This window comes from Rhinolophus ferrumequinum, chromosome 10 (genome assembly GCF_004115265.2).
Source record: "Rhinolophus ferrumequinum isolate MPI-CBG mRhiFer1 chromosome 10, mRhiFer1_v1.p, whole genome shotgun sequence".
In the NCBI taxonomy this organism is placed as follows: Eukaryota; Metazoa; Chordata; class Mammalia; order Chiroptera; family Rhinolophidae; genus Rhinolophus; species Rhinolophus ferrumequinum.
This window is the reverse complement of record NC_046293.1, coordinates 21471246-21495389: the sequence shown is the minus strand read 5'-3', so window position 1 is coordinate 21495389 and position 24144 is coordinate 21471246. Positions and strand designations below refer to the sequence as shown.

General features: G+C 37.4%; 1 protein-coding gene across 1 annotated transcript in view; it reads left to right on the top strand.

Annotated features, from left to right (window-relative positions):
- The first annotated feature begins 2031 nt into the window (after window positions 1–2031).
- Window positions 2032–24144, top strand: part of CFAP54 (cilia and flagella associated protein 54) — a 253643-nt gene continuing 231530 nt past the window's right edge. The window contains exons 1-5 of the mRNA XM_033116208.1: window positions 2032–2372; window positions 9374–9479; window positions 12146–12289; window positions 16755–16926; window positions 21372–21430. Of these exons, the coding sequence (XP_032972099.1) occupies window positions 2044–2372; window positions 9374–9479; window positions 12146–12289; window positions 16755–16926; window positions 21372–21430 (810 nt within the window). The 5' untranslated portion in view covers window positions 2032–2043. The remainder of the gene's footprint in view (window positions 2373–9373; window positions 9480–12145; window positions 12290–16754; window positions 16927–21371; window positions 21431–24144) is intronic.

Below are 24144 nucleotides of genomic sequence, written 5' to 3'. Positions count from 1 at the left end.
CTGAACAAGATGGAAACTTCCATCTTACCAAAGGATGATTTAGAGAATAGCACCCATTTCAATATTCAGACAAGTTTCACAAACTATTGAAAATTAAACATTGTTAACTTTTGTATGTACAAGGAAGAAAATGACTAAGATGCAATGTTTTATAATTCATGTATTTGAAATAATTAGTCACATTTTCTTTTACCAGTGACTTTGAAATTTAAGTGTCTGCACTATGAATAAGGTTGTGAGAGCAGCCAGATCAGGGAGAAAAAACCCCTTTATCTGTTTTATTTTTATTTTCTTTCCTCCTCTCTGACCACTTTAATTTAATTTTATCCTGTGGTTTCACTTCCATCAGTATAATAGATAGTACTCAGTGGCAAATTACTCCAGGTTTTGATCTAAAGTGGACAAGTCTGTTTGTTATGTAAGAACAGGAGAAGATGAGAAGAGAAAGATTTACCAAGCTGATTTTTTTTAAAAAAAGATTTTTTTTGATACTTTTTGTAAATGCCTTAAGGTTGAATTTTCCTTAGGCCTAAATTCTTTAAAATCTTAAGATTTTTTTATTGCTTACTTAGAAACAAGATAAAAATCTTGATCAAAGGATGATTTCTACATCCTGATTGGAGAGAACTCCTCCAGTGAAGTGTCAGAGGACTTCACTGCTTGCCTGGAAGGTTCTCAGGCCATAATTACCTGCCTTGAAGAGCAAAATCATCATCATTTTCTTTCAAAGAATATTGGAGTACAGTACACATAACATATTAGGCTGGCCTCACAAATCAGCACAGCCCCACAGAGCCTGCGAGAAATTAGGTCAGGCCTGAAAGAAATCAGGCTGTGGTCCAAAAGGCTTTTTAATCTTAAGTGGGAAATTAGGTTCACAGGGTGTTAGGGTCACTGTCTTTATTTATTTTTAAGTGTTACAAAACCAGTAACACTTTTCAGTGTTAGAGACCTATTTTTCTAAACCATGAAATATTTCTGGTCCTCCTTTTAGATAATTTTTGGCGTTGCATAATTTATAAAGAAAGCAGATTCCCTATTGGTTAGAAATTTATAATATAAACAAACAAACAAATCTTCTGTTGCTCATAACATGAAAGGGAAAGAAGTACTTCCCTTGCCTGCAGTTATTACCCTTGAGGCCTGTACTTTCCCCATCAGAAGTAAAAATCTCCTAAAATCCCCACTTAAAATGTGAAAGTATTTTGAGAGCTAACACTTTAAGTCACTAGTACGCATGAATGTTCAATCGTTAAGGTTGAGTAAAATGCTCGTTAATTTATAATATAGCGATAATTAAGATATGTTGGAAATAAAAATGAATCAATATAAAGTAATCATTATCATTAGGCAGAAACATCATTTCCAGAGTTACAGACCTCAAGGTACATACAAATGGAGGGAAGAGAATGGATCAGTTGCATGTACTTGATTTTCAAATTGCTTGACAGATAATTTTCTAATTTCAGTTTGATTGATAAGCTTAGTGTTTTGGAGATGGTCAATACAACCTACTCATTTTGAGCACAGGCTTTGGAGTCAGAAAGCTGAGACCTGGTCCATTACATTGGTCAAATGACTAAACCTCTGTAAGCTTTGATTTCTTAAATCAAATGGAGATACTAATAATATCCTAAGTTGGGAAGCTGTTATGATGACTAAATGAGATAAATGAGATTATATTTCAAATGTTTAGAACAATGCCTGGCACATATTAATGATGATGATCATTATTAAGTGGTCAAAATTTAAAAAGGGCGTAGTTTGAATTTTATTGTAAGTTTTGGGTCTCCTAATCTCTGGAGCTCTGTCCGGAGCCTTCTCTCTATTCTCATCTCATATAGTGCTAGTGAGAAGAGGGCAAAAAAAACCCAAAAAAAACCCGCAAGAACATCATTCTTTTCTGGACCCGGTCCTTTCTTCCTTTGTCCTCCAGGGGCCGCTGTGTTTCCCCGAAAGCGCGCTGTACGCTTGGTTGCCGCGAGACCGTCGCCAGGCAACCGCATGTATATACACTGCGGGTCCGGCCCGGGTCTCGTCAACATGGCGGCTCAAGGCGCCTCCTTGACCTCATCATCCAACGTGTCTGCCACATCGGTGTTGCCACCAGGATCGCCACCGACCCGGCCCTCGACCTCAACTGCAGTCTCCAAGTCGCCCCTGGAGTCGAGGGCAAGCTCTCTGAACCCCCAACCTCGCTCCACGTGCCAGGAGGGCTCGTTGCCTCTGGCCGTGTTTTATGGGCCTCTGGACGCCAAAAACCCGCTCCTGGCCTCCTTTGAGAAGGAGCTAAAGGAGTTGCTAGGCTTTATGAAGAAAAAGAAGGCTTTAGAGATAACAGAGGAAGAGAAGCATGAATTCCACCAGCGTTGGTAAGCGGAGGCAGGGCGCTGGGGCCGGGGCTGGCCGGAAAACTTCGGGGCAACTCCCAGGGCCCAGGGTGAGATGCCCATGAGAATGCAGGCGGTGGACCCAGGACCTGGTCCTGGAGGTAAAAACAAAGTTTAAGAAGTGGAGAAGCTTCGCTATTACAACCCTTAATTTCTGGTCAATGTTATATCTTGGCTTCCTTCTCGGGTCAAAATAAAAAGCAACACAGAAATGTTTCATAACTCACTATTCTTTCTGATTGTCTCCTAATTGCTACTCCATGCCAATACATTTTTGGCTCACTCACGGGTTTGCACAACTTTCCGTTTTGTGGGTACAGTTTTGTGTACGGAGAAAAAGTAATAACTTTGAGGTAATTTAGGTTCTTGAAAAAGTTCTTGATGCCATGAAGTATGTCCATGGCTCTTTAATTCCTTTTTATACTGTTATTAGGATCATAATGACTTTTCCTTGATTTTGTGACTAATTTTGCACATCTGTTTGCCTTGGGGAGGTGGGGTTTTCACCAAGTTATTATCTTGAACTGCAAATTCCCTGTTTTAATGTCCTTTTCTGCTTGATACCATCTCCCTTTGCCAGTCAAAATACATTGCAAACTGAACAGTTATAAATCTAAACCAGTGGCAAAGAATACCAGAATAGTGAGTAGTTTCAACTTGTATTTTTTATTTATGCATTTCCTATGAAGAAATAGTTTTAACATATTTATTATTTATTCATGCATTGTCTATGTATTGAGCACCTACTATATATCAGACACCATTCTAGGAACTAGGAAAACATCAGGTTAAAAAAAAGATACAAATCTGTATCCTCATGGAACACAAAGTTTTGTGACTACAGATAGCTACTAAACCAATATGTAAGGAAATTATCTCACAAGGAGATAAGTGATAGAAAAGTAGAGCAGGCAGTGGGGGTAGAGGATATGGGATCGGTGTTGCAATTTAAAACGGGATGATAGGGAGGATGGTCAGAGAAAGTCAGGAAAAGTGGCCTTTGAGAAAGAGGAGGACATATAGTAGCCAGTGATGAGGATTTCTATAGAAAGAGTTGGCCAAACAGGGAGAATAGCAAGTGCAAAGGTCCCAGGGTGGGATTGTGAGTGTGGGAAGAACAGGTTTCTGTCAGGAGTGAGGGAGATCATGAGTTTAGTTTTTAGATATATTTTTAGATTGACATGTAATTCAATATTCATGCAGAGCTATTATGTAGGTAGTTGGACAGTTGAGTCTGGAAGTCAGAGGAGATATACATTTGGGATTTATCAGCATATCAATATCAATAATATTTAAATCATGATACTTGGTGGAATAGCTGAGGGAGTTAGTGTAGATGAAGAAGAGGGTCTAAGGATTGAACCCTGAGACACTCCAACATCACCTAGTGGTGAAGGTAAGTAACTGGCAGAGACTAAGAAGGAGTGGCCAAGGAGGTAAGAGAAAACCAGTAAGTGTGTGTGTACTAGAAGCCAGGTAGAGAAAGTGTTTCAAGGAGGAAAGAATGATCGATCAACTAGGACAAATCCTGCTGATGGTCCAAATAAGATGAAAACTAAGAATTGACCAAGGAGAGCGCATTACATACCTAAGATATATATACCAGCCTTCCAGTTCAGACTACCACCATCTTGGATTTTCCCTGCAGCCACTGAGTCTCAAATCTATTCTTAACATAGCAGTCAGAGTGATCTTTATAAATAAATCATCCACTCCCCTATCTAAAGACTTTCTATTGCTTTCCAAATAAAATTACGACTCCTTCTGGTATCCTCCAGGGACTGCGGATCTGGCTTTGCCTGCCTCACTAATCTCAGATCATCCCTCACTTCTCAGCATTTTCCAGCCAAACAGATCCTACTATTTCTCACCCCGAGGACTTTGTATTTGCTGCCTCCATTGTCTGAAATGTTCTTTCCTCAGCTTTTCAAATATTTGGTCCCTTCTCTTCTTTCAGGTCTTAGCCCAGTTGTTACCGCCTTAGAGTGGCCTTTCATATCTAATGCAGGTTCATCAGTCAATTTATACTTTTTGTTTTCTTGTGTGTTGGCTGTCACCCCCATTAGAATGTAAGCTCCCTGTGTCTTTTGAATGATGCGTCTCTTTTTCATTGCTCTCTTTTTCATTGTCTAGCACCTACCCTTGGGGTTGGAACAGAGTAAACATTCAATGAATATTTGGCATGGAAAAAAATTCAAGGGTTATTGAAAAAATTCTAAAATTCAAGCATTCTGAATAATTGTAAATGTTCTATATGGGAAAGTAGACCTAGGTTCAATAGATGAGTATAGCATCTGTCCCATCTATAAACAGACTAGTAGAAAATCACAAAAGTTAAGGATTGACATGGACCTTAGCAATCTAACCTCTCACACAATTTAGATACGTGTATATGTATGTATGTGTTTATGCAACAATTTGTATCGAGTGCCTACTATGTGTCAGGCATTTTCCTAGTCATGGGTTATACAGTGGTGCACAAAACAGATACAGGAATCTGCTCATGGAGCTTATAGTCTAGCAAGGGAGATAGGCTTTCAAATGAGTCGTTAAGTGAACACAGATACAACAAGTGCCATGAAGGAAGATGTTACTGAGCACTTACGTGTACCAGGCATTATACTTCGTGCTGGGGATACAGCAGTGAACCAGACAAAAGCCCCTGCTCTGTTGGTACTTGTATTCTAGAGGAGGAAATGGACAATAAACGTATTACATAAGTACATTTTATGGTGACCTAGAAAGTGATAAATGCGAGGGAGAAAAATAAAAGAGAGGAAGGGTTGTAGAGTGGGAGACAGGAGATTGCAATTTTCAATAAGCTGGTGTGAGTAGATGACACTTGAGCAGAGGCTTAAAGAGAATACAGAGGGAGCATTTCAAATGAATGGTGAGGGCGGTGACATTAAACTGAGATTAGAAGGATGCCTGGCAGTTCACCAGGCAAGGCGGGAAGATAAACGGAGCAAGCATGTGGGAAGATCTTGGCAGGAGAGTCAGGGACTTTGGAGGAAAGGACAGAAGCCAGTTTAGCATAGTTTAGTGAGTGTGGGTGCAGTGGTATGAGATGCTATTAGAGGAACAGGTAGGGCTTTGGAAGGTTTTAGAGGCCGTTTATAGAGTTTGTGTTTATTCCAAATGCATTGAGAAGCTATTGGGTAGTTTTGGGCAGGGTATTCACCATATGTGATTTTTATTTTAAAATATTATTTTGGTGATCTTGTCCAAATGGAGCGAGAATGGCAATGTATAGAACAGTTAGGAATATACAGGAGGTAACATATTTGACAGATGGTTATCTTTTTAAATCAAAATTTGTTTCTTTTTGTAACAAATTCATAGTATTTAAAATATAGATTTGATCACACCAGCAATGTCATTAAATTTAGTGTGATGAATTTTTAAAAGGTATAAGCACATAGTTGAGATATTCTGTTTATATAATTACGATTTTCTATTTTAGAAAATTCTAAGTATCCAGCAGCAGGTGTTATCAATCAGTAATCCAAACTACAATAACATTCTTTTCTTAAATGATGTATATGATATAGTATATATTGTATTTTCCTTGTTTAATCATTATGTAAGCCGTTCCCAATGAGCAATCTTAACTTGAACTTAAGGTTACTTAAAAAAAGAAAAGAAAACAAAAGAAAAGACAGTTATTATATAACCTTGACTGATTTAACAAAGCTGTTTTTTTTTTTTTAATGAGTAACAAATCTAGACATCATTATCTCATCTGTAAGGTTTGGAAGAATTAACTCAACTACGTAATTTAAGAATTCTAGCAAGACTTGGTGAATTTTTTGGATTCATTATATTTATTCTAATACTGTGACAGTTCATGAAGCAGCAAAAGAAACTGAAAAACGGTAAAATAAGCCAGGCAATCAAAACACTTCTCTCTTTTTAAACTTCTTTGGGCTGTATTTGCCACACTAGTTATTTGGCATTGTTGGTTAGGACTTGGTATGTGTATATAATTTTCTACCCTAAGTATTATTGTTCAGTCCATGAAGGCAGGCATACCCTCTCCCACCACTTCCTTTGTCATTCAACCAATATCCTCTAATTATCTGAATGAATTAATTGACATGTTCCTGTTGAGGTTTTTTTATTAATATCCCACCGTGTCCATCATAAATACTAGAGCCATCTTCAATCCTTAAGTTTAGATTCCTGTCTGTCTTAGTCAGTGGAACAAATACCATAGGCTGGGTGGCTTAAACAATAGAAATTCATTTTCTCACAGTTCTGGAGGCTAGATATCCCAAGTCAAGTTCCTGCAGGGTCAGTTTCTGGTGAGAGCTCTCTTTGTGGCTTGCAGAGGCCCACTTTGTCCTCTTACAGCCTTTCCTTTCAGGAAGCAGGGGTGGGGAGGAGAGAATGGGAGTGAGCACGAGTGCTCTCTGGTGTTTCAGAAAGGCATTGATCGCAATGAACCAGGGCCCCACCCTATGACTTAATTTAACCTTATCTACTTTCTTAAGTGTCCTCCCCTCAAAATACAGCCACCCTGAGGATTAGGGCTTCAACAATGAATTTTGAGGAGACACACATTCATTCCATAATAGTGTCCTTATCTAGAAATTTAAGAGAGAGGATTGGACAGCTGTTAAGGGAAATTTGAATTTTTCCTAGAGACATTTATAATTTCTGAGGGGAGGAAGGGGTAAATGTTGACTAAATGAATGAACAAAATAAGCAATGATCTGCTACCCTTTGAAACTCTGATGAGAAGCCATTTTGAGAATACTATATGCTTTATTTTTGTTTTACTTGGTAGAAGGAAACATAACCCTACATAGACTGACTGGATATTTGAACTCTTGGACCCTTTACAAAAAAGAATAAGAACAAGGAAATATTTTCCTATTTATTTATTCTTTCGACAAATATTTATCAAGTACTTACATATAGTAGATATTCACTACTCTTAGGGCTGGACAATAATATAATTGAGGTCCTTGCCCTCAGTGAGTTTATATTACAGAGGATTGGAAGTTATATATATATATATATACTTAGTTATATACTATGTCCTAGTTAGGAGCATGAATGCAGAAAGTCTCAGTTTCATCCATTCTATATTTGAAATATTGATATTTCCTATCTCAGGGTTGTTTTGAAAATGAAATGAAAAAAAAAAAAGAGCATGTTGACAAAAGATCTAGAATAGCCAACGTAATATTGAGGAGAACAAAGTTGGAAGACTGACGCTGCCTGACTTTAAGATTTTCTATAAAGCTACGGTAATCAAGTGAGTGTGGTATTGGTGATAGAATGGACAAATAGATTAAAGTAACAGAGCAGAGAGCTCAGAAATAGACCAACATAAATATAGTCAACTGATCTTTGAGAAAGGAGCAAAGGCAATTCAATGGCATAAAAATAGTTACTTCAACAAATGATACTGTAACAACTGGACATCCACGTGTAAAAAAAAAATGAATCTAGACACAAACCTTACACCCTTCCCAAAAATTAACTCAAAAATGGACCACAAACCTATAAATGCTATAAAACTCTTAGAAGATATAGAAAAATGTAGGTGACCTTGGATTTGGCAGTGACTTTTTAGATATAACATCAAAGGCACAATCCATGAAAGAAATAATTGATAAGCTGGACTTCATTAAAATTAAAAATGTCTGCTCTCTGAAATACACTGTCAAGAGAATGAAAGCCAAGCCACAGACTGGGAGAAAATATTTGCAAAAGACATATCTGGTAAAGGACTGTTATCCAAACTATAAAGAACTCTTAAAACTCAACAATAAGAAAACAAACAACCTGATTGAAACAGTGGACTCAAGACCTCAACAGACATCTCACCAAAGAAGATACACGAATGGCATATAAACCTATGAAAAGATGTTCCACACCATCAATCATCAGGAAGATGCAAATGAAAACAACGGGGCTATACCACTACACATCTGTTAGAATGGCCCAAATCTGGAACACTGACAATACCAAATGCTGGTGAGGATATGGAACAACAGGAACTCTCATTCATTGTTGGTGGGAATGCAAAATGGGATAGCTACTTTGGAAGACGGTTTGGTGGTATCTTATGAAACTAAACATTCTCTTTGGTAGATTGTTCTTCTTGGTATTTACCCAAAGAAGTTATGTCCACACATAAATCTGTACATATGGATGTTTATAGCAGTTTTATTCAAATGGACAAAACTTGAAAGCAAACAAAATATCTTTCAGTAACTGAATGGATAAATAAACTGGTATATCCAGACAATGGAATATTATTCAGTTCTAAAAGGAAATGAAATATCAAGCCATAATAAAAGCGGGGGGGGGGGTGAATCTTAAATGCATATTACTAAGTGAAAGAAGTCAATCTGAAAAGGCTACATACTGTATGATTCCAAGTGTATGACATTTCGAAAAAGGCAAAACAGTGCAGTGACTAAAAAGAGCAGTGGTTGCCTGGGATTGGGGGTGGAGAGGGAGGGATGAATATGCAGAGCACAAAGGTATTTTTAGGGCAGTGAAGCAACTGTGTCATACCGTAATGATGGATACATGTCAGTGTACATTTGTCCAAACCCACAGAAGGTACAATGCCAAGAGTCAACCCTACTGTAAACTATGGGCACTGGGTGACCAGGACGTGTCAGTGTAGGCTCATCGGTTGTCACAGTTGTACTACTCTGGTGGGGGGTGTTGGTAGTGGGGGTATGTGGGGAATCTCTCTACCTTTTGCTCAATTTTTCTGTGAACCGAAAACTGCTCTAAAAAAATAGTCTATTTTAAAAAACACATATAAAGAGCTTCAATCAGTGCTTGACATAAAAGAAGCAGAAATTTTAACTATGAGTGTATTTGTTAATAATTAGACATTAACAATAAGGCACATTGGAAAGACTTAGCACAAGATACATTTTTAAGGGTTGCTTGCTAATGAATTGAGGTTTCGTGCTGACTTTGAAGATACTATTTTATTTTGATTTTTACAGTGCCACCTCTTTGTTCAATATCTGGAACAAATATGCCCCCCGGCTGCCAGCTGCCTATTACGATGAAAAGCTTCTGAAGGTTGGAGATAGCCTTTGTGAAACGAAAGTAAGTGCCTCTGGAGGGAAAAAGCCTCAATGAAACTCATCTGGCTAATTATTATTATGATTTGGTTTGATACCATTCCTATTTTACATGATTTGATTGTTTTTCTTAGAAAAAATATAAATGACTACATAACATTTTAATGAGGCACAGTAACATTAAAAAGTGTTTGTTTTTTAATTTTGTATTACTAGTTGCTATTCTCCATAGGTGAGTGATTCCAGAACAGAAAGACAGCTGGCACAGCCCCTAGTTAACAGAGGGTGTGGTAGGCCCAACAGGAAATGTTGAGTCATCCGTGTTCCTACCTTATACAAAGGAGCCCAGGCAGCACTTCCTGTTGTTTTTTCTGCATGGTTGGCTGACCCAGCAGACAACTCTCATGGCTTCTGGCCTTGCTGCTGCGTTGCTTGCTTCCCAGTGCCCTGTTCTAATGAATTTCGTCTCCTTCTTAAGGTTTTGCCAAATGTAATTATAGCAGTCATTCCACACTTGCCCTGTTTCTGGCTCAGTATTGTATTCCAAACTGAGTTTGTCTCTATTTTTGGTTCCATATCAATACCCAGGTCTTAGATTGCTGTGGACTCATGGACTTGGTTTGGTAAGACCACACCATGGCTAAGTTTTAAATTAATGATAATGTAAGTGTTTCCCTTAAACTCTGGCAGAGGCCCAAGTTATTCCAAGTTAGGTATGAGTATTTGGCACATCTAGGATCTGTGAACTAAGAGTTATTTTATCCAAAGTGATTTTAGGTCAGATGTAGGCCTATTCAGTGTCTTCTTAATCTTCCATTTTTCAGCATCATTTTCCTCCTCCATTTCTATTTGTTTTGGTTTGTGAGGAAAATTTACCAAATAGAGGATAAGATATGGAGGAATTTTGGTAATTAAGAACTAAGCTCTATTTTCTGCTGCCAAAATTAGATAAGCACCTTAGCTTCATGTAATTGGACTGTGGTTTTTAGAAACTTAAAAATATAGAGTTTGGAAAAACTATAGGAAAAAAAAAAGATGAGCTCCCACTTGTAATCTGTATTCATGTGAGGTGGAATGACAGCTTTGACAAGAATTAGAAGAGTGCCCCCTCTCCATTTTGATGCTTCTGCTCAATATAAGAAGCTGGTGACTGGGTTTGAGGAGTATCCAGGTAAGCTGAGTGGATATTGGTGGAGGAAGGAGAAAGCAGCATGTTAGAAATTAATAAAGCAAGTGGATGATGGGTAATGGCTAAGGTAGCGGTGTTTTAAAATTTGCTTAAAGGAACAACAACAAAAACATTTTAAATACTTTTCATAGTATTCATAAGAAAGTCGGCCGATACAGGTATTTATAATCCTGAAAATGAACTTATTACTTTGGTTCTAGAATCTCTTTATTTTTACTTTAGTTACAGTACGATCATTTTGTTGACATATTCTTGTTTTGAACCTGGATTTGAATTCATTTTATAAATCAAATTAGAACAGAAAAGAATCAGAAAAGAATTAAGTGAACAATAACAAACAAGTCAATAGAAACAGAAACAAAACACATTTGACTGTGGATGCCTCCCAAGGGGCTAGGTAACCTGAAAGGCAGTTCACACTCCGGGCAGTTGCTTTTCCAGGAGACACAGTCACAGGGGAGGAAGCTGAGTAAGGGTTGCAACAGACATATTTCAGAGCCCTACTCACATCCACTGCCCTGAAACTCTTCAGATTAACTGTGCCTTATGGGCTACAGAAATGAGGCATGTAACTTTGTAATGGAAATATAAGCCTGAATTAGAACTCACAGAATCATAACGAACAATAGTTCTGACTTTTTTTGGTTTGCCCTAATGCAGCGTCAGAGACTTGACAAAAGAGAGGTTGAGTTAGCTCATCACCTTTATTTTTCTCTGCTCTCCTCCCTTCCCCTTTCTTCTCTTCTCCCCACCCCTCCCCCGCCTCTCCTTTCTTTTGCTCCCCTCCTGCCTCTCCCTCTTCCTTTCCTTCCCTCCCCTCCTCCTCTCTCTTTCTCCCTCCCTCCCATTCTCTCCTTTCTTTCTTCCTCTTTTACTTTCTCCCTCTTTCTCTTTACTTCCACCCCCATCTTTCTTTCTCTCCCTTCTTTCATCTTTCTCTCTCCTTCCTTCCCTCCTTCCTCCTTCACTCTTTTTCCCTCTCCCTCTCTCTCCTCCTTATCTCTTATTTCCTTCTTTTTTGGAGCTTAGGAGGTATCAGAGAAGCAAGGCTAGTTACACAACTAACTCATCTACCTCTCTGACTAAGTGGGTGGGTTACCATCAAATGGTGATGTTAAATTTTTTTGGATTTTAAGTAGTATATACAGGTATTACCACACACAATAATACTTGAGTGAACATTTTCATCTTGGAGATCATAATGGTCTTATCTCACAATAGGCTTGTTTTGAGGAGAATTATGAAATAATGAGCATTAATTGCCTAGCACAGTGTCTGTCATAATAAGTATTTGGAAATGATAGAAATAATGTAATGGTGGTAGAAATAATAGTAATGGTAATAATCAAGGTTGATGCTATTAAGAACAACAAATATTATCTAATTTCAATAATGATATAATTTGATAATTATTGTATTTAATATTAATATAATTTAATAGTAAAATTTTAATAAGCAAAGTGATATTTTGAAACTTTCATCAAGTGCTCTTATTATTTCAGGACTATAAATTGGCCCTTTTACAGTGCTATGGAAGATACCTTCAGCAGTTCAATATCAACTTTGATGAGAATCAAGTAGACGTGCATCAATTCAAAGCCATCTTTTTTCCAAAAGGCTTTGGAGACAAAACTGCTGTACATACAGTAAGATGAAAGTAGTAGCTAAAATAGCTACAATTTATGATGAACTATGCAATATATCCTTTTGTTGACAGTCTTTCCTTTGTTTAGCATAGCATTTACTTGTGTGCTATAAATTGCTTAATAAATGTTTTCAGTGCTGGATAAGAAAGTGAACTCATTAAACTTTGTAAAGATGCTTTGGAGATTGTATCACTATAATCACTCATTCATCTAGCAGACAGTTATTGTTACAATAACTAATATTTGTAGAGTGATTTTAGTTTACAGAGTACTTTGGAAAACATATTTGATCCCCACAGTAACTTTGTGAGTTAGATACTATTATTATCCCTATTTTACAAAAGAGAAAAAGAAAACTAATCACACAGTGTAACTAGCAGTCTGGAGATCAAACACAGATCTTCTGATATAAAATTTTATGCTTTATTTCTAGTATATCAGTATTATTATGTTAATTGTTACCATTGATTCACTGGTTGAGCAATGACCATGTACTAGGCTCTTCTGTATTCAGTATATGAATTGTTATCTTGCAGCCTCATTACAGTCCTAAAAGGTAGGTATGATTATGCCTCTTCTACAGATCAGGAAACTGAGGCTTATTACAGACGAAGAAACCCATCCCACTTAAAACAGTCGGTAGAGTTGGTGTTTGAAGGCTAATCAATCTGAATCCAAAGCTATGTTATTTCAAACTTGACGATTATTCAAGACCTTGGAAATATACAAGGTGTGATAAAAAAAAATACGGTGAATGTTTAAATAAATAAAAAAAAACTTATTAAAGTAAAAGACACATTGCCATTAACCCACCTCAAAATACGCCCCATTGCTTGGAACACACTTATCCTATCAGTCTTGCCACTTTCTAAAACGGTTCTGAAAGTCCTCTTTCATGAGTATCTTTAGTTGAGCTGTTGTGGCTGCTTCAGTGTCCTGAATCATTTTGACTCTGGGGAAGAGCCAGAAGTGGCACAGTGCCAGATCCAGTGAATAAGGTGGATGAGGACACACCATCACGTTTTTATTTGACAGAAATTGCTATATACCAGAAGCGATGGGTGACATGGAGTGTTGTCATGATGGAGGATGATTTACAGCACACTTTAAAGCACACCTTTTTCAACCGTAGCTCACACCTGACTGACTGCACTGAACAAGTTGAAACTGGTCACACACTGTTACTAAGGTTCCGCGCGCTGCTTCCCATATTGAAGATCCCTGCTTTTCCATTGGATGGCACTCAGCAGCAGCATTCATCGTATTTTGTGATAGAAAGGCTCTGTGTCACACATCGCTTCTGGTGCAGCAATTTCTGTCAAAAATATTACGGTGTGTCCTCATCCACCTTATTCACCAGATCTGGCACCATGTGCCTTCTGGCTTTTCCCCAAAGTCAAAATGACCATAAAAGGTAAATGTTTTGAATCGATTCAGGACATCAAGACAGCCACGACAGCACAGCTAAAGACACGAAAGAGGACTTCCAGAACTTCTTCAGAAAGTGCCAAGAATGGTGGCACGAGTGTGTTTGAAGCGAGATGGAGTATTTTGAGGGGGATTAATGGCAATGTGTCTTTTGCTGTAATATATTTTTAAAAATTGAAACATTCACCATATTATTTGATCACACCTGTACGTGGTTTAATTAGCAGAAAAATTTCAAGCCATATTTGGGGGTCCATTGATCAGTTCAATTTGACTATATCATAGGTACATGAATGAGAATATTGGGCAATATGAGTTGGCCCCCCATTGGGAACAGTACTGAATGAAAAGCTTAGGAGTTTGGACTTTTAAGGCCTCTCCTATTTCACCCTAGTCCAGGTCCCCATCTTTCTCTCATGCATGATTTCATTATCCTGCTTCCACCCAAACTCCCTGGCTTAGCACCAGTGTACTGACGAGCTCCACTGTCTGCAAAGCTTGTATCTTAGATATCTACGTGGCGTGGCTCATCACTCACTTCCTTCAGGTCTCCTGCACTCCCTGCTTTATTTTTCTTCACCAGCTACATTTTTATTTGTTTATTGTTTAATTTCCTTTCTCCCCTTCTAGAAGCTTCACAAGGACAGGGACTACTCTAATCTCTAATCCCTAGTGCTTAGGACAGTGCCTGGTAGCTAATACATTCTCAGTAAAGCTTTATTGAAGGGTTGAATAAATGAAGTGATATAGTCACAGTGAGTAATCTAGAAGCAGTACACAGAATGGATTAGGAGGAAAGATACTGGAGGCAGAAAGTAAAGCAATGAAGACAACATTAAGAGTATGCCATCAGGACTGTTGTGATAGGTGCAAAAAGATGCGAAGAATTTGGTTTTTTTACGTGCTAAGTTCGACACTGGCATACTGTGGTTCTCAACAAATATGTATAAAATGAGTGAGTAAGAGAATAAATAGATTGGAAATTTAGTCTAGGAGGAACTTGACAATGCAAAACTAGAGGTCTTGAGAAGTTTTGTTAGAGAAATAATTTTGGAATTAAATGCATAAAGATCATCTATGAAGCAGTGATAAGGAATTAATGGTCAAAATATTAACAGCAAAGTTTTGTGCAGATACTTAATCATGTAATTTAATGACCCCCTTTGTATTGTAGGGAGGTATTATGGCAGAGTTGGTAAGAATTTGACCTCTAGAATCCCCCTGCCTGGGTTCAAAGAGTTGCTGTGCCACTTCCTAAGGATGGAACCTTGGAGAAGTTGTGTAATTTCTTTGTGCCTCAGTTTCATCATCTGTAAAATGGAAGTAATAACAATACCTCCTGCATAATGTTGTTTTAGGATTGCTGAGATAATTAAAGACTTAGAATAGGGCCTGACACTCAAAAAATATTAAGTATCGTTATCTGTTTATAAAAGAAAGAGTACTTTAAAGTTAATGATTACTCCAACATGTAGATACATTCAATGAATATCTTCTGTGATACCAACTACGTAGTGGCTAGAAATAGTGTACATACATCTGAGCATGAAATCTATGTGGTAGATAAGGCCCATTTGTATTATTAATAGTGTCTACTCCCATAGCTTTACCAGTACTTATCAGTAGTCTAGCTAAAATCTCTCTTTTGAACTCCACATCTATTCAGTTATGTCATAAACATCTTAACTTGACATATCCCAAGCTGGACTCATCTTTCCTCCATCCTTGGCTCCAGCCAGTCATCCAAGCAAGAAATCATTGCAGATCTCTTCCTCTCCCTTGTATCCCACATCGAATTGGTCACTAAATCTCATTGACTCAGACCAGACTTAAATCTTTCCTTTCTCTTCATCCCGGAGTCCAGGGCCCCATCTCAGGACCCTGGTATGTCTGGACTACCTCAGAGGCCTTTGATCTCTCCTAGCTTCCCTGCACGCAGCTTTATTCCCTACCCTCTGCTTTTCATCTTCCACACTTTTGCCGGAATTAATTTCTAAAGTATAAATCAAATCATTTTATGCCTCTGCCCCTTGACTTTGCCCTTTAGCTAAAGTCCATATTGCTCGGAATGACGTGGAATGGTCTCCATGTTTTTTGACCATGGACCACCTCTACAGCTTAATCTCTTTATCTGAAACATTCTTTTCCAACCTTACAAAAGACTTCAAATTCAGTGACCACAGCAACTACTTTAAGCATTCTTAACATTGCTTATGCCTGGAGTTCTTTTCCCTCTGCCAAGAGAAGAGGACTTGCCGTCCTCAACTTTGAGTCCCTATTGCTTAACAGAGTGTGGCAAATAGAGGTTCTCAATAAACATTTGCCGAAGGAACTGTGCAAATAGTAATAATTACATCTGAATTAGTAAGTTAAAATGCCATTGGGTGAGTTTCTAAAAATTGGTTCAATTCCATATTCTTGGAAATAGGATTTTGTACTTTTTTTTGTTTTGTATTTTGAAATTTTTTTGATTAAGGAAAGGTTATCTTAACTAAACGGATGCTTCAAAGAAACCTATTTTACCACATTTCTTTCTATATGTCTTAATCTGTTAGGGTTGCTATAACGAAACTTCATAGACTGATGGCTTAAACAACAAAAATTTATTTCTCACTTTCTGGCGGCTGGAATATCTGAGATCAAGGTACAGGAATATTCAGTGTCTGGTGAGAGCCCGCTTCCTGGTTCATAGACGGCTGTCTTCTCACTGTGTCCTCAGATGGCAGAAGCCCTGAGAGGGCTGTCTGGTGTCCCTTTGATAAGGGCACTAATCCCATTCATGAGGCCTCCATCCTCATGATCTAACTACCTCCCAAAGACTCCATCATCTAATATCACTTTGGGGATAGGTTTCAACGCAAGAATTCTGGGGGGTGGGGAGGGACACAAACATTCAGTCCATGGCACTATACTAATCTATTAAATTAATTAAGCAAAATTGTTTCCATTTTAGTTTCTTACATTTTGAGGAAAGCTTTCCTAAGTTGCATAAACTTTGTTTACATTTATTTATATTACATTTTCCCATGTGTTTCAGTTTCATGCTTTAAATGGCAAATGTATTTGCAACTACCAGCTGGTCTGTGACAGTGATATGAACCTACAGAATAAAGAATCTGTGGTCCAGTGTCTGCATATCTTGTCCTCCTTAAGACTCATCATGCAGTTGGCTCTGCCACAGGAGCACCTTTGTTGGATTATCTTCAATGGTATTTACCCACGTATTTTATTTCCCATCATGTCATTGAGAAAGTTATTTAAATGCCTAGTTTGATGTTAACTTGATTACCTTGTGATTTAAAACATACTCACTGGATGATTTTTTTTTTTTTTTACATTTTTATTACATTTTAGTTTGTCCTCATAAGCAGGAACTTAGAAAGTATATCTTTGGGTTTTCTGCTCAAGGAAGTGTTAGAGGCTGTGGGGATAATCTCAGGTATATAAAAAGCAGGGGCCTCAGTTAATAAATAAATATAAGTGGAGAAGAATCAAAGAACCACTGCAGGTTAGATTGGTTCTAAGCATCATCCAGATTTATTGGTCCTCTCAAGTACTTTGGCCAGTGACTGTGACTTTCTAGGTATCAACCTTCTCCTCCTACTTGGTTTTACTTGGTTTTGAATAAGGAGCTCTGCGAATGTGTGTGTACAGTATACTTATATACATATGTACATTGTGTAGATACACATATATACATTATATATGTCTCATGAAATATTATCTATCAAAATGTAGCATTTTTTTCTCTTTAAAGAGTTAAAATTTACATTCAATTCAAATTCTTTTTAAAGTTACAATGAAAAGTTGCAATGAATCATCTGCTATATTGTTGTCTGGATAATATATTCTTAAAAGGAAAATAATGACAGTGTGTTCTATATGCATAAGAGTTGGACAAAATTACCTGAAAGAAAATACTGGATTTTACTTCATCTATGGCAATTGAAATACGTTTCCTAGCCTTTTCCTTCCTTGCCCTCCTCAAATATTTTTTGACATTTTGATTGAAATTAGACTTTACATGCCAGAGAGGAGGCTGATTTTGGAAGACATTTTTTAGTCCAGTGATTGTCAAGCTTTTGTGCCTGATCATGCTCAAGAGCATCTGTGATTCCCAGAGCAGCCACTACCATCTCTCTACCTGAGCTGCTCACACATCTTGGTAGGGACTGAGCAGGAGCAGAGGTTCTGTGCTCAAGAGGCAATGAATAGGCCTATGGGTTGGGCTTTGCAGTCAGGCCTTGCTTGAGTGGTGGAAATGACCCAGCATGACTCCCTGTTTGCAGTCTTTTTAGATTCACACACAAAAAATCCCAATAATCTTAAAAAAAAAAAAAAAAAAAAAAAAAAAAGAATAAATGATTTCTGTATCTTCTCTGTCCTTTTCTTGGTGTGTGCTTTTTCTTTACACAGGTAGTATCATGCTCTAGATTTTATTCTGTTTCCTAAATATTATTCTGCTCAATACTATGGTTTTAGAATCTAGACAGGTTCCTGTCTGTAAATCTAGTTCATTAACTCTGCATGCTGAATTGTGTTCCAGATAGCCATTCACTTCTAGGGATGGCCACCTGGTTTGCCCTGCCTCTCTAACTGCTCAAATAATTCTGCAGTGAATATCCTTGCATGTGTCCTTTTATAGACCTGTGTGAGAATTTTCTGGGATCTATGCCCAGGAGTGGGATTGCTGGGTTGTGAGAAATACATTAATACATATTTAGTTTCACTAATTCCTGCCCGTTTTAATTAATTTTTCCAAAACCGATTGCCAAGCATTGTTCTAGGTGCTAGGGACACAGGAGTGGACAATAGACCAAAACCCTGTTCTCATGGTTACATTCTGCTACAGGGAGGTGATAAATCAAAACTAATGGACCTAGAGAATGTGATGCTAAGTGAAATAAGTCAGACTGAGAAAGACAAATACCATATGATCTCACTTATATGTGGAATCTAAAGAACAGAATAAAGGAGCAAACAAAACAGAAATAGACTCAGAGACATAGAGAAAAAACTGATGGTTGCTAAATGGGAGGGGGTGGGGATGGGGGAAAAGGTGAAGGGTTTAGAAAGCACAAATTGGTAGTCACAATATAGTCACGGGGATATGAAATACAGCATGGGGAATATAATCAATAATGTAAAGATTATGTAGGGTGTCAGGTGGGTACTGGACTTATTAGGGGGATCATTTCATAGACTGTGTAGATGTCTGACCACTGCGCTATACAGCTGAAGCTGAAGTAGAATAATATTGAAATATTGAATGTCAACTATAATATATATGTGTGTATATATATATATATATATATATATATATATATATATCACAGGATGTAAAATACAGCATAGGGAATATAGTCAGTGGTATTGTAACAGCTATATAAGATGTCAGGGGGTAGTAGATTGCGGAGGTTATCACTTTGTGAGGGGTGTAAATATCTAACTGTTATACTGTTTTGTACACCTGAAACTAATAAAAAATGTATTAAAAAGGAAAACCTAAATGATTGTGGCAGATCGTGCAGAGTGCTATGGAGAAAAGAAATGCTGAGGAGGGGATCGGGAGAGCTGAGCGCAGGCTGGGGCTGGGTGCATTTTTAAATAGAATAATCAGGGCAGATCTCACTGAGATGACATTTGAGCGAAGACCTGAATGAGACATCTGAATATTTGGGAGAAGGACATTCCAACTGGGGGATTAGCACATCCAAAGATCCTGTGTTTTTAAAACTTTGAAATTTAAGTAATCAAAAATAAATTAACTTACAATTTATCAAAATACATTTAAGCTTTTCAGTTAGAAGTTAACTCTTATTCTCTTTACTTTTAATTGACTATTGTATGTACACACCCTTGGTTTCTTAAGCTATGTAACCAATCTAGGTTCTTTCATAAAATTTAACTGGGTGTATGAATATTTGATAACACTTTGCTTCTCAATTAACTGGAACCCTCAAATTTAAACCCTCGAATTGTCAGATTATTTTGATGGTGGCCATCTTTGTTGAAAACGAGTCACATGACAAAGCAATAAACTCATATTAGGGTTTTAGTTAAAAACAAAGCAAAACAAACTTCCGGAGACATCTGAGGTTGTTAAGATTCAGTCTGTGTTTTCATTCTATACCAATTACTCTTTTCTGCAGTGGGGATTCGTGAGCCGTGCCAAGGTCCCGCAAAGAAGGGCTCAGTTATAGTCAGGACGTACTAGGGTTGGAAAGGTTAAAGGCACATTTTTGAAATACAGAGGGCCCTTGTCATTCTTAAGGGCAGTCTCCTTGAGGCCTTCTGAAATTCCCCAGTTCCTGTTACTGACATGTTTATACAGGCTCCTGGCTTACACCTGAATCACATGTTTTGTGGAGAGGCATGCCTTTCCTGTGCATAGACTTACGTGGTGACTTTTTCTTTTTTAAACAAAGAAACACAGTTATACAGTTTAATTTTGAAAGATTAAGAGCAGAGGTCGCGAAAACCAAATTGAGATAAGAATACTGTGCTTGAACTGTTACTAGCCAAGTGGTTTCTTCCCCACTGGATCTTACGTGAAATAAGTAACTATGTCGAGGATGCAGCCACACTAAGAATGCTGAGTTCTCGAATGTTAAGGACCTATTGCAATCTCTGTGAAGTTTACGGCGCTATATGTGTTTAAGATTTTATGCAATACTTTTGGTCATTGAGTTATGTGATTAATATTTATAACGCTTACAGGTGCGTTTTAATCAAGTGATGTGTATTTTGGATCAGATGCTGTTTTCTCAAGCTTTTAAAGATTAACTGTGAACATAGGATTCATAATTGTTGAATTTTGATGGTTATGAATTTTAGATCAAATATTTTATAGAAAACATTTAGACTACTTGCATTATAATTGCATTGCCTTTTAAAAGCACGTTACCGTCTTCGGGTGTGTTGAAAGCATTATAGTGTCCTTTGTATATAGAGAGATGTATGGAGATGTTCCTCACCCCTCCCCATAACCCTGCCATCTGACTTCTATCCTCATTTAATTAATGGCCTGATTAAAAATAAAATCATACTTGAATGATATTAAATAGGAGTTGGAAATACTGTTTTTTATTAGAGTGCTCATAGGACATACCTTAATAATGGGATACATATTATATGAGACTCCAAAGGAATATAATGCAGCCTATTATGCATTATGATGTTTAAATTATTATGAGATTCTTTTTTGAGTATTGCATGATTAAATCTGTATGACTACCCTATCTGGAGATAAATCTTTAGTTTTTCAACTATGAGGAAACCATGGAAACCAATGCTATTTTATATGAAGTACTAAAACCACAGGGTACATAAATTATGCTACTAAAAATATTCTTTTGTTCAATATATTTCAAAACTTAAAGTGCTTTAAAAATGAGAATCTTAAAAACAATTCCAAAAAAATAAAAAAAAGATTCCTGTGTGAACATATTTAAAATATGGTCATATTAATTCTTTTAATGATTCAGCTACCAGTTACACAACAAATTGTAATGATTATAACTCTCTAACCATCGTCAGATTTTCTCATGAGATTACTTGTTTTGAGAGCTACAGATGTAAACCACAGAAATTGGAATATAAAATTTCCATCAGTTGACTATAAAACATATTAATGGTATTTTTCTCCATCTAGGTACCGTTTACATCTACACCATTTGCAGAAAATTGATGATTATTGGTCAGTCTTCCAAGGTATGAAATTTACTGTCAAAAATATTTTCCCCTGTATTTCCTGTTTTTCTTAAGACTTTTGTTAGCATTGAATACTAACAAAGAAAATTTAGTGACTACATAACAAAATTTAGTGAATATGTGTGTGTGTATATATATATATACACACACACACACATATATATATATAAAACAGGTTTTCAATTTTTAGTTTTACTTTAACATGATCATATGTAAAAATACAGAAAATAAAGTATTAATGAAAAGAAAGCATTCTTAAAATTAATAAGTATTCTCCACTGTCCCTTGGTCTCTCAGATTAGTCATAACTTGTAAGCTTGATACTGACTATCCATCTGGTAACTATATCTTGAGATAGAGTGACCATCCATTCTGGCTTGCCCAGGAAGGTCCTCGTTTATACCTCTTGTCTGGTATTATTAGTAGGGCCTGCTTTCACTCTTACAAGTGTCCTGGTTTGAATGATGAACTATGGTTACCCTACTTATGTGATACCTATGGAATTTGGACTTCATTTTGCTGGAAGAGGTTGAACTTCACTTACGGCCTATCTGCTTGCTAGTAGTTAGGTGAATGAATACCTAAACTCTGTCCCAGTCACAAGCTGAGGGCAAGGGGACTTTATTTTATAATAAGATTCCCACTGACCAGTACTCACTGCTCAGTTTTAGCTTGAGGGAATGTCTGACACTTCCCTATAATGTTGGTAATACTTTATCTCTAGGAGACATATTTTTTCCCTGTATTTATTGTCCAGCCTTTGGAATGTAGGCCAAGAAGGGCGAGTATAGCCATACTCAAGTTGTTGCTGCCATCTGAAACATGACTACTTTATTTTTCTTTATCACATGCAGTATTCTTACCCTGAATATTCTAACTCTCAGGACAGATGCATTTTTTTTTCTTATTTTCTCAAAATATAGCCAAGTATCTTTAAAGTTACCAACATTTAAAAATGGAAGCAAAGAGATTTGCATGCTTAATTTATAACATTAATTATGTGCTCTCTCTCTGTTTTGTTCCTTGAATTTAAAAGCTCTATTACTGACAGTGACTTGAACAAATCTGTGCCAGCTTTTGGCCTGAGAATTAAAATGAGGGGAGACTGTCCCCTGTATAATGTAAACTTGGCATACAGAATATTCCAGAGATTCTACATGCAGTTACAGATGATTTCCTAAAAAGAATTTGCAAATTCCTATTGCCCTTGCTGTTGCAACAAATACTGCTTTACAGAACCATCATAATTTGGTTTGCTATAGTGTTTGTGTGCCAAAGCTTTGTAGGGCAGAGATGTATGTGCCAAAATGTAACTGTTTGTGTTTGTACTTGTTAATGCTGAGAGAATTTTAATGTGATAGTCATTTAAAAATAATTTTATATTTATACCCTCTATAAGATTTCTCTGCTCATCGAACTTGAATTTCTCTCTGACAAATAAGAGCTGAAGGAGAATGTTCTCTGGTCTCGGTCTTGTGGGATGGTGGTGAGGGGAGTAAGGGATACAAGAATTTTGGGGTGGTTAGTGGTTGTACAGTTGGCATTTGAAGAGTGGGATGAAATTCTTTCAGTTTGTTTAATATAATAAGTTCCAAGGAAATTAGTAATTTTCGCCCAGAAATTTCTATATCTTCAGCTAGTGAATTGACACATCTGTGTCCTTCTGGGTCTGAGGGACCCTGATTCTGTATCTACTTTAGAGTTCTCTTCTAGTCTAGCATGAGACAGAAGGAGAAATAGGTATGAGATCCTCAGGCTTTTCTTGGAGTCACCCCAGAGTAATACAAACGCTTATTCCTATAAGATCCAGGCATTATGGCTCCCGTTTGTTATTATTATTGAATCCCTACTATGCGTTAGGCATTGTGTGAAGGGCTTTGCGTTAAAGTCTTATGAGGTGGGCACTACCATCATCATCACCATCGTCATTGTCATCGTTTGTTGGATGAATGCCTACCGTTTATCAGGTAGGCTTCTCAGCACTTTCATATGTTATCTCATCTAGTCCTCACACCACCACTCTGAGGAAGGTACTGGTATGACCTGCATCTATTGCTGAGGATGCTGAGGTTCAGAAAGTTTTATTGCTCAATGTCACACATCTAGTTAGAAGTGTAGCTGAGGCCAGAGCCAATACATCACTGCGTTGCCCCACAACACCACTAGAACAATGCACGAATGTCAACTAAATTTAATCTTGTCGTGACTATTTTGGCTCACCTACTCAAATGGAGGAGCTGTGTGGGAGGGGTTAGTATTTTTTGACATGACTATTGCTAAAGACCGTGACAGGCCAGAGGCTGTTCCCTAGATGGGAAACGCTTCCTTTTGCGCGGAGGGAGGTGAGCAGCCTAAGCTTAGGCAGTAGAGCGGGGTGGGGGGGAGGGAGGTAGATTTCTGAAATCTCTTTTCCTAAAGACATAGGACAACTTTGCTTTCGGTTATGGTATAACCTGTAGTTTCTTCGGAGGCATTTAAAAACTGGAGTATAGTACTCAGCAAATATTAAAAAATACAGTAGAATCTATTCATTTGACGAAAACGATTGCTGTTTCATTTACTATAAAACTGAAGTAGTTTAGTTTGTAAAGCCTGTGGCTTGAACAATGATTGTCCAATTATTCCACGTTCCACGACATAAACTTTGAATCAAACCTTTGAAATGCTGCTCAGTGTTGTTTCCCTCAAAATCTGGTATAAATGATGCTGCAGTG